Source organism: Fragaria vesca, linkage group LG7 (assembly GCF_000184155.1).
Source record: "Fragaria vesca subsp. vesca linkage group LG7, FraVesHawaii_1.0, whole genome shotgun sequence".
Taxonomy (NCBI): domain Eukaryota; kingdom Viridiplantae; phylum Streptophyta; class Magnoliopsida; order Rosales; family Rosaceae; genus Fragaria; species Fragaria vesca.
This window is the reverse complement of record NC_020497.1, coordinates 19,201,543-19,211,795: the sequence shown is the minus strand read 5'-3', so window position 1 is coordinate 19,211,795 and position 10,253 is coordinate 19,201,543. Positions and strand designations below refer to the sequence as shown.

Genomic DNA, 10,253 nt, shown 5'->3' with positions numbered 1-10,253 from the left:
TTCCAAGGCTGTGACCGTCATTAACGGTCGAATCCCGCGTTGTTGTTTGTGCAGGTTTATATGGCGGGGTTTGTTTAATGAGGGGGTTGTTGTCTAGACAACTAAACCACTAGAATGGTTAGAATTTATTGATATCGTATTGGCACACATTGTTGGAAAATTTAGAAGAGTATCTGATAAGCGTTACACTATGATCTGCATCAGACGCGACGAGGCCTACTTCGAATTTTCTTGATTTTGTTTTCAGTCGGAGGAATTTTGTTTGTTTTAATGGGGTCAAGAATCAAGATGGAAACTAAGAGTGCCGGTCCTGTAAGCCACATACATCACACAAACTGTATTACTTGCGGTGTTCATGACGAAAACATGGAAAAAGTTTACTTTTCTTGAACGAATTCTACAAATCCTTATCGCGGAAAGGAAGATGACACACAGTATGTATGATAAGTAGAGTGGTAGATTTAGCCCCTGCAGAATGGAAGATGACACACAGTATGTAAGGTAAGCAGAGTGGTGGATTGATGGATTAGCCCCTCCAGTTGTCCTTCCTCTGCCTTATCTCGCGGAGAGCCTCCACAGCATTTTGGCAACCAACCTTCTCCTGTAAAACAAGCAAATTACTACGTAAGTCGTAAGGATAGCTGTATCGCCGCAAGGACAGCTATCACCAACTTAATATGTTCAAACATCGGTTTTCAATTTTTCATTCATACGACTTATATAGTGATTTGTCTCTGAAAACCATGAAAAGGAGCTTGTAACTAAATGAGAAGAAATAAACCTGAAGCTCTGGCATATCAGCTCGCACAAAGGGGTTTGTTTCCATCTCGCTCTCAATGGTTGAGGGAACCGTTGGGAGACCCGCTTCCCGCTGCTGCTGTGCCCAGGATAACTTCTGCTTTATCTTTGCATTGTGTGGCTCAACTGTCTGAGCAAATTGCAGGTTTTTCACTGTGTACTGCAACAACACAACAACAATTCATCAAATATTTATGCTGCAACTTATAAGCTGTAATATCTATAGGAATTGTGCCACATCATAAATAACTCAATTAGTACATTGAAAGATGTGTCCCATAAGCATCGCTCTACGCAGTACTACATGGCTAAGTACTAATATATCCAGATGATTATAGAAAAGATATCAATCCTACAGTTAGTTCCTCACTTGTACTCATAACTCATGTACAGTATATACTTGCAGGTCAGACTATTTACAATCCCATGTTAAACAACCTACTCCAACTTTATCTACTACTGCTCAGATGAATTTAAAATATCCCCAATTCTGATATTACGAAACCCTCGAAACACCCTCTTACCTCATGACCACAGTAAACTCGTGTAGGCTTTGGCAAAGAAGCCAAAGTTACACACAGTGACTGATGCATCTGTTCAGCTGTTCCTTCGAAAAATTTGCCGCAACCAGCAACAAACTACACAGAGTAACAACCACAATCAACTGCTTGCATCCTTATAAGTAGAGACATAAAGCAAGGCAATGACAAATTTAGGAAGAAAAAAAACTAGTTAATCCCAAGGCTTCCTTATAAGGGCATCAATTAGGTTTGGTGTTCCAAATATCAATTATTAGATATCATTTCATAGGGACACACGTGAGATTAACTTCATAGCACAATACAGTAACTCACATGTATCTTGCACAGTGCATTCAGACAAAAATAGACTATGGAAAGTAGGTATCCTAAAAGATCTTTCCTGATACATGCTAAAACTTTTGGTTGCAGAGAAACCAAGGCTTCTTCCAAAACATACCAGTGTGTCTCCGGTGAAAACAGCTGGTTCCTCTCCCTCTTTGCTAGTCACATAATAACTTATGTGACCTTTTGTGTGACTGATGAGATCAATGAGAAGAAAACAAAAATTAAAAACATCAAAAAAGGAGTTTGTAGATAGAAGATGCTAACCACCAAATAACAATCAGGCAAAAAAGAAATAGTAGTATAATAGAATTTACTAAGGTAGTAGGAGAGCAGCTAATCTAATTTTGATTCACTTTGGTTCTGTGGCACTTTTTCATTTTCATTAAAGTACTGAGTTTCTAACTCTCTACTACATTGTGAGTAGATATATTGGCACAGCTTAACAGGAAGTAAGTCTATCTTGCATCAAAGAAATGTGTTGCATTAATAGTTCAATATTTCTGTAAGTTCAAAACAATCGCATAATAATAAGGTAATCATATGACATTGCTCGGAAATCTATACATAGCAGCACAGTAACGCAAAACAATTATTCCAAAAAGACTCAGCATACAATCCATTGCATTATTTGCATAGCAGAATTAAGACCACAAGACAACTCCGAATAGTAAAAACCATACCATGGTGTGTGAAGTGAGAGTATTTGAGTATCAGCTCCGAGCGTAATCTTATCACCATTGTCCACCTTATCAGTGCAGCCCTTCACATTATCAACAGAACCGCCATACACCTTTATACCAGGCACCAACTCCTTTATCTTCTCATTTCCACCCGCATGATCCCTATTACATAACATAGCGTTAAAGATATGTCAAAATTAACTCAAATAAAAAAGTACATAGCAGATTGCCAAACTAACATACATAACAGAAACACAGTAAATTTTAATAATTGAATCAAGAAGGGTGAAGTGGATTGGAGTCATTGTACCAATGGTGGTGAGTGGTGAGGACGATTTTGACTTGGGCACCGTGCTCTTGAGCCGCTTTAAGAACCTTTTCGGGTTCAACAGGATCCACAACCGCCGCTTCTTTGGTGCTCTCGTCAATGATTCTGATTCACCCAAAACGAAATATAAAACTGTAACAATCAAAGAAGGGTAATTTGAGATGAAATTGAAGAGTGGATTTGAGCTTACAGGTATGCGTAATTGTCTTCCAAGCAAGCAACGTGGTGGATTTTCATCTTCTCGGATTAGTGACAGTGCAGCTGAGAGATCGAGTAGTCTAGTTGGTTCTTTCAAACTGCGATTACAGAGTCGATCAATATAGCATAAGAGCGCCACGTATTCATTTTACACGTGTCAGCAGAGTAGACTGAACAAAAATCGATTTTTTTTCCTTGACGACCTTTATTTTTATTTTTTAACAAAAACAAATATGTCATTTTCACGACTAATTCTAGACATTAAGATTATGCAGAATGAGATTGAGAAAAAAATAAGGTTAGTCTAACAAAATTTTGAACTGTCTGCACCACTCACGTAAATGTAAACAACAACTTGTAGAAATCGACAAAATATGTGTATGTTCTAAGTCTTTCAGGTCATACAAACGAATTTTGTTACTATTAAGAAAACCGTCTTTGTTAATAAAAGTTGAAATTCAAATTCAGCTTGCTCGTAGTCATAAGTAAACCTAGTTATAAATACAAGGTCATTTTGAAAGTGGAATCGAGATGGGCAAGAAATAGTTGGTTGGAAAACTTGTTTTACCAAGTTATTGAATAATAAATTTAAGTTTTTTTAATATTGAAAAAGAATTTTCAAAATAATAATAATAATAATAATAATAGAAAAAGAGAAACAAATTGAAGTTGGACTACATAGATTGGGCGTGACAGCACTGAGGCCCAGATTAAAACCCATGCTCACACCTGTATCTACTATAAAAGCCTCATATTAGGATTTTGCGGTTCCAAAATCACAAGCAGCAGCAGGAAGGAGAATCAGGAGGTCGCCATGGGGAGGAGTAAGTCCCTTTCTTTCTCTCTTCTATTTCGTTCTTCCTTCATGATTTCATTTTATTCGCGCATCGATGTATTATTTCTATATAGAATTCCCCGGTTTAGATCTAGATAATTCATTTTGTTGCTGGTAGATAGATTTTGTTGAGAACGATTTAACGATTTGTTAATCTACTTGGTTTTGCGAGCTGTTAAGCAATTGTACTCGTGATTTTCTGCGTTTCGATACAGAAATGGAACGTGTATGTGCTTAATCGATCCGTTTCCTAATTCTTAGTTTCGATTCAAAACGTTTTGAGCTAATAAAACAATCCTACACTGTTATTTTCCTCTAGCATATACAGATGTTTGTTATATGGAATTTTATTGTGTTCATACGTGTGACTTTTGTAATGATGTCGTTATTTTATGTAGTTTTAATCAATCATGATGTTTGTGATTTGCTGATGATTTTGTGGATTTTGTGATGTTTGTTAGGACCTGCGAGGTGCTACAGACAAATAAAAAACAAGCCGTACCCCAAGTCACGGTTCTGTCGTGGTGTCCCTGATCCTAAGATCAGAATCTATGATGTTGGCATGAAGAAGAAGGGTGTTGATGAGTTCCCCTTCTGTGTTCACCTTGTCAGTTGGGAGAAGGAAAATGTGTCGAGTGAGGCTCTTGAGGCTGCTCGTATTGCATGCAACAAATACATGGCCAAGTTTGCTGGGAAGGATGCTTTCCACTTGAGAGTCAGGGTGCATCCGTTCCATGTTCTGCGCATCAACAAGATGCTTTCATGTGCTGGGGCTGATAGGCTCCAGACTGGAATGAGGGGTGCTTTTGGAAAGCCGCTTGGAACTTGTGCTCGGGTTGCTATTGGACAGGTCCTTCTTTCTGTTCGCTGCAAGGATAGCAACAGTCACCATGCACAGGAGGCCCTCCGTCGTGCCAAGTTCAAGTTTCCTGGTCGCCAAAAGATCATTGTTAGCAGGAAGTGGTAAGTTTTTGCTCCATAATGGCATTGATTTTTCCACGTATGAACATATTGTTTGTATTGGTGTTGCATGCCTGAATGAAACAGCCTTTCATCTAGAAATTATATTGTTCAACTTTTCACCTCTAATGTTTTGTGTTTCTCTCAGGGGATTCACCAAGTTTAACCGTAATGACTATGTGAAGTTCAAGTCTGAGGGCAAAATTCAACCAGATGGTGTTAATGCTAAGGTGATACTTACATCCGCCTGCAAATAAATATTGGCAACTTGGAATGGAACATTCTTCTTTTAGTGATAAGCTATTCTTTTGGATTATTTGTTCTTTCAATACCTCAGTTTCATCATTCTTTTACGTTGTTAGGACCTTAGTTAAATGTGCCAGTTTAAATTGCTGCCTCTTGCCACATTAGTTGCTGAAATTGGTGTTAGTGTTCACTTTGGTATCTAATGGCTTCTTTTATTTGACTGCAGCTTTATGGGTGCCATGGTGCTCTTGCTAACCGTCAACCTGGAAAAGCTTTCCTGTCTGCACCCGTTGCTTGAAGAATAAGACTGCTTTAGTTGCGACCTCATGCAGGACTCTTGTTGAGCATATGTTTTTTGGGTTTTGGCTTGGTCTCCATTAAACTAATGTTGAGTTTGTTTGTATGAGTTGTGAACGCCAGTAATATTGATGTTAAGACGCCTTTTGTTTTCAACTACAGAGATTAAGACTGCAGTTTTATTTAGTTGAATGTTTGGTTTCTCTATTAATTGTGCAGTATGTTTAACATATCCTCTCTGAACCATGCCATCACTCCTCATTTCATCTTCCTTCTAACACACCACCACCATTTTCCTCCCGTTTCTCATTGGTGGTCATTAAAATGGCAAGGGCTGCAAGATAGTATCATACTGCTGCTTCCTCATTGAACATAGGGGTCGGCTTATGACTGTTTCATTCTGCACTCTCTTCCATCTCCTTGTTCTCCATCTAGTCATCTACGCTTAAACTGCAAACGCAATCACTGTTTATCTCCTTATTGCTGAACCCTAGTTGAATGGCAGAACCAATGTCCCAAGAACTACAGCATCTGTATGTCCAAGCCTAGATCGATATGGTCGACGCCATACGCGCTAAACTCACCAACCGCCTCAATCCAAGCTCCGATAGGAGCGCTTGAGGCGTCTGAGACGGCTCGAGCTTAGCGCATAAATTTGGCGTCTGAGACGTATAGAGTCGATCATAAATTTGGTTAGTAATTTTGGAAAATTAGTTCAAAAAACAAGTGGACATAGCAATACTATTTACCTACCTAGGTAAAATTCATTTTTTAACCACAGTTTTCCACATCTCATTTGTAAAACCAAGAGTGAACCTCTAATTGAGAAGAATAGAGAGCTGAAGAAGAAGTCCATGGCAGTGCTTGGTTAAGAAGACAGAAATCAACACCCTTTATTTATTTAATGGTGGCCTGGTGAGGCCACACTCTTTCACTCTTGTTGAATCCAAAATCCCCAAATCACACACACCCTAAATTCCCAAATGTCAAAACCCTCATCTCGAATCTTCCAAGGTCTCCTCCGCTTCCACCGCCACCAAATCTCCACCACCACTTTCCGCCGCACCTTCCACCACCACTCCAATCCTCCTCCTCCTCCTCCTCCTCGCTCCCCCGCTCCCCCAAAACCGTTTCCCGCCTCCGGGCTCAGATTCTTCTCGTTCAAGCCGGACGCCGGCAATGCGAAGAGAATCTTCGAGAAGCCGCTGGCGGCGGCGTCGTCAACTTTCCACCGGTACCAGGAGGCGCTAGGGTTGCAGGTGGAGGCGTTCTGGAAGAGGAACAATCTGGTGCTGGTCGGAGCTGGAGGAGTTGTGGTTTGCGCCATTCTGTGGAAGATCATGTTTGGGATTGCCAGCACTTTTGTGCACCTTTCGGAGGGGATGGCCAAGTATGGCTTCTTAGCTCTCTCTTCTGCTATGGTCGCTTTCGCCGTAAGTTTTGCTCTGAATCACAATGCCGGTGTGTTCTTGTTGTTTTGGTTTGTTTCGCAATAGCATATAACAGCTGAAAATGTAGTGAGTTCTAGTCAACTAGTTATTTTGAGCTGTTCGATTTACGAGTGGTGTATAGGAACATATGTCGAGTTAAACCATATGGACTTGGTAGTTATAAGGTATGGTATCACTCAATGCAGTGACTGAGTGACACTGTAATGACCTAGTGATTGGACCAGTGGGTTTTGGTTTGCTTTCATTGGGTTCTATATATGATCCGAAAATGAAGTTGAGGATTGTTGGACCTGAAATCTGGATATTGATGTTCCATGTGTATGTGATCGACTGTCTGTCGACAATTGTGCTATACGTTTTAGATTTTCCCATTTCAGAGTTTCATGCTTCTTTCTATTTTGGGATTTTATGTCCCTGCAACAGTCGCCATTGAAATTTGATATGTTAATAGAATTCCCATGACAAGGCTCAGTTCATCTGCATGTTCTTTAGTTTATAGGACAGCTGAATTTGTAGAATGTACTAGTTGAGAAGTGATTTCAGCTAATAGTTTTACACACCTTAGTGTTGGATTATCAAAACAATTAGAATAAGCATCGGATTTATTGGAACAGATGTTGTAGTTTTGCACTCTCTGACTGTAGGTCCATCATATACCATTCAGCTTGGAATCTGGTAGCACTTAATGCAATGGCTGAGTGGTAGCATATTGACCTAACACTTGCACTTTGCAAGTTCAGATTGTCTTTCAAGGGGATTTGTTTTGCTGTATTAGGTCTAAATATGATCACAGGTTGGTGCTTATATCTAGGATTGTATGACTCGAAATCTTGATAATGCGGTTGCTATCTGTGTGATTGTCTGTCACTCCACAGTCTTGATTTAGTATATAGATTTTACCGTTTTGAGTGCTGAACGTTTTTTTCTTCTACTCAGGGTCTTTATCTGCGCTCGAGGTACACAATCAATCCTGATAAAGTATATAGGATTGCCATGACAAAGCTCAATACATCTGCTGGGATTCTTGAGGTCATGGGTGCCCCTCTAACAGGATCAGATCTAAGAGCCTATATAATGTCCGGAGGTGGGTTTCAACTGAAAAAATTCAAGCCAACTCTCAGGAGCAAGCGATGCTTCCTCATTTTCCCAATACGAGGTTCTGAAAGAAAAGGTCTGGTCAATGTTGAAGTAAAGAAGAAGAAAGGCCAGGTATGTGCTTATGTTTAGATTCAGCTATCTGATATAATTCTATTGCGGTTGTCTTCTCTAATGAATAATGAGAACTACGGAATCTCATGTCCATGAAAAAGGAAAAAAGTTGATTTCGGTGCAATAACCTTTGGTTACCCATTCACCATCTTCTTCTCTCTTTTTTTTGGTTGATCATTGGGTCATTAGCCTATAAATCTACTGGGATTTTTCTTTTTTAACAAGCTTAAGGGCCTTTAAGATCTTCAGAAGCATTTTGTTTCTATTCTTTCCTAGTCTCATTTACCAAATGCAAGTTCAAACTAGTAGCATTTATTGAAAATTAGATTGCTAGATTTCTATGTTGTGGAACTTGTGACGAGTTCGTTGTATCTATCTACTACTGTTTTTATACTATACCACAGTTTCTGTCACTGAAAGAGAGCAGATTGAGTGTATTCTCTGTGCGCACAGCTAAGTTATGGCTACTAGATGTAACTAGTAGATGCAGGACTGTTGAAACCATGATTTTGGTGTAATGACTTACGAGGTACTCTGATTGTCAAATTTTTCTGATTAAAGATTTTGGGTGTGATCTTTCTGTGCAGTATGATATGAAGCTATTGGCAGTGGACATTCCCATGGCATCAGGACCCGACCAACGGTTATTCCTGATTGGGGATGAAGAAGAATACAAAGTTGGCGGTGGACTAATATCTGAGCTGAGAGATCCTGTTGTGAAAGCAATGGCTGCAGAGAAGATTTTTGATAATCTTGATCAGATTGAAGACGAGGAGGACGCTGAAAGAGAACGTCTGGAGGCAGAAAGAAAGGATCGTGAAGAAATTGAGAAGCTTGAAAAAGATGGGAAAGATGGGACACAGTGAGATTTTTTTTCCCTCTGATAGAATTTTGTTTCTTATCCTTTCCATTCTCTTCTTGGTTTGTTTTCACAGAGGAGTTGTAAATAATGCGCGAGTCTTTGACCAAATTGTCTCAGATTACTGTAGATTACCTTGCATTTTTGTTTTTTCTTTGCCGAGTTGGTGACAAGGTTTAAACATTGTGCTGCAAATAGCCAGCTTTGGAAATTTCTGAAATTAAGATGACCCCCTAAGGGGAAATAAAGATAGACAGTTGAAGCCACAAGCATACCTTGTTTCTTTGCTTTGATCTGTACTACTGTTCACACTGCTTCTAAATTATGCTATGTCATTCGAGAAATATGATCCGAGCATCAGTCCTTACTGTCTTGAGTTTTTCTTCCATAACTCCCCTGGGCCGTTCTGAATAACTCCCCTGGGACACGGTGCAAATTGCATCAGTGCTTGAGGTACTAATGTTTCAAGTACTAATGTTCGAGCTACTATTGTTTCACGTACCCCATCTGTTGCAGAAGAAAATTCTGGTTAATTGTGAAGCTTTTATGTAAAAAGAGCTGCACTTGGAATAATGGAATGTATTCCAAGGAAGCTAGATTTAGTGCCCGAATCTCCGTCTTGGGTCCCTCCTCACATTGTATCACTTTCAGATGAGTTAGACGATCACCTGCAATTAACGGACTCGCTTGAATCCGGGCCATCCGGCAGCTAATTAAGGTCAAGCTTTCGAGTAACACACAAACAGAGAAGAGATTTGGCATCGGAGATTGATCAAAGATAACATCTTTTAGAGAAAGAGTAGTTAGCCGAACAAAACCAGTAGTAGCATGTCTGAAGTTACAGCTCTCTCATGATAGATGTTTTAGATTTAAAGTCGAGCCAACATGTAAACTCGGAGGAAAAACATAGCCCGAATGAAGAGCAAGTGTAATATGAAGCTCTTCAACACCTTTCATAGCTGCGAGACGAATCCATTCATTAAGACTGACATGAGATTCAAGAGGAGAATAGCATTGCAATGTGAAAGAGTCTACCTTGTTACCATGATATTGCTGCAAGTATTTACTCACGTCTCAAAAAATCTCGGCACTGCTGCCACGAATCGTATTCTACGAATTCGCTCCCAAAGATGTTATCATAGTCGAGTTCAAGATTGCGCCTTGTTAGTATTGCATGAGATAGAAGTTTCCAATTTGGAGGGAAAGCCAGAACAGTATTCACTGCGTCTTTTAGAGGTAGCAATGAGACCATGTATTCCATCATGCAATCCGGCAACTCGGTAATGCCACATCTTCTACGTTTTTTCTGCTCACCTGATATCACCATAGCTGAACTTTCGACGTAAAGAGAAGCTCTAGGAGGAGGTGTACCCTAATGAGTCCCAAGGCTTTAAATACTAATGAATCCCACAGGAGGGTAAATCTAGGACTCCTTTCGGCTCTAGGATTTCTGGATTTGATTAGGAAACCGAGTCCTAAGTGGCAAAAGGTCTGTATGCATTACAAAATATATCCCTGAAGCCAAC

General features: G+C 39.8%; 3 protein-coding genes across 4 annotated transcripts; 2 read left to right on the top strand and 1 right to left on the bottom strand.

Annotated features, from left to right (window-relative positions):
- Positions 1-290: 290 nt before the first annotated feature.
- On the bottom strand, positions 291-2,972 carry LOC101310264 (hydroxyacylglutathione hydrolase cytoplasmic-like). Of its 2 annotated transcripts, XM_004307702.1 has the most exons (7): positions 2,863-2,972; positions 2,655-2,777; positions 2,345-2,506; positions 1,777-1,855; positions 1,323-1,436; positions 782-958; positions 291-601 (listed from the first exon to the last, which is right to left on the bottom strand). In XM_004307702.1, the coding sequence occupies exons 1-7, from the start codon at positions 2,907-2,909 to the stop codon at positions 527-529; spliced, it is 777 nt and encodes a 258-aa protein (XP_004307750.1). In that variant the 5' UTR covers positions 2,910-2,972; the 3' UTR covers positions 291-526. The 2 variants fall into 2 exon arrangements, with proteins under 2 accessions (XP_004307750.1, XP_004307749.1); XM_004307701.1 differs by lacking the exon at positions 291-601 and having other exon boundaries at positions 633-958.
- Positions 2,973-3,648: 676 nt separating this feature from the next.
- On the top strand, positions 3,649-5,415 carry LOC101309971 (60S ribosomal protein L10-like). The gene is made up of 4 exons (XM_004307700.1): positions 3,649-3,694; positions 4,167-4,668; positions 4,814-4,895; positions 5,138-5,415. Exons 1-4 carry the CDS (start codon positions 3,685-3,687, stop codon positions 5,207-5,209), a joined length of 666 nt encoding a protein of 221 aa, XP_004307748.1. The 5' UTR covers positions 3,649-3,684; the 3' UTR covers positions 5,210-5,415.
- A 621-nt stretch (positions 5,416-6,036) lies between these two features.
- LOC101309677 lies at positions 6,037-9,080 on the top strand. Its single transcript, XM_004307699.1, has 3 exons — positions 6,037-6,641; positions 7,596-7,868; positions 8,456-9,080. Exons 1-3 carry the CDS (start codon positions 6,192-6,194, stop codon positions 8,732-8,734), a joined length of 1,002 nt encoding a protein of 333 aa, XP_004307747.1. The 5' UTR covers positions 6,037-6,191; the 3' UTR covers positions 8,735-9,080.
- Positions 9,081-10,253: the final 1,173 nt, after the last annotated feature.

Excerpts from the sequence above, each read along its gene's own strand:
- LOC101310264 (XM_004307701.1), bottom strand. The coding sequence starts at position 2,909 with ATGAAAATCCACCACGTTGCTTGCTTGGAAGACAATTACGCATACCT. Across the intron at positions 2,778-2,862 it reads GAAGACAATTACGCATACCT|AATCATTGACGAGAGCACCA; the intron begins GTAAGCTCAAAT and ends TGGGTGAATCAG. Across the intron at positions 2,507-2,654 it reads CTCACCACTCACCACCATTG|GGATCATGCGGGTGGAAATG; the intron begins GTACAATGACTC and ends GTTATGTAATAG.
- LOC101309971 (XM_004307700.1), top strand. Across the intron at positions 4,669-4,813 it reads ATCATTGTTAGCAGGAAGTG|GGGATTCACCAAGTTTAACC; the intron begins GTAAGTTTTTGC and ends TGTTTCTCTCAG. Across the intron at positions 4,896-5,137 it reads CAGATGGTGTTAATGCTAAG|CTTTATGGGTGCCATGGTGC; the intron begins GTGATACTTACA and ends ATTTGACTGCAG.
- LOC101309677 (XM_004307699.1), top strand. The coding sequence starts at position 6,192 with ATGTCAAAACCCTCATCTCGAATCTTCCAAGGTCTCCTCCGCTTCCAC. Across the intron at positions 6,642-7,595 it reads CTGCTATGGTCGCTTTCGCC|GGTCTTTATCTGCGCTCGAG; the intron begins GTAAGTTTTGCT and ends TCTTCTACTCAG. Across the intron at positions 7,869-8,455 it reads TAAAGAAGAAGAAAGGCCAG|TATGATATGAAGCTATTGGC; the intron begins GTATGTGCTTAT and ends CTTTCTGTGCAG.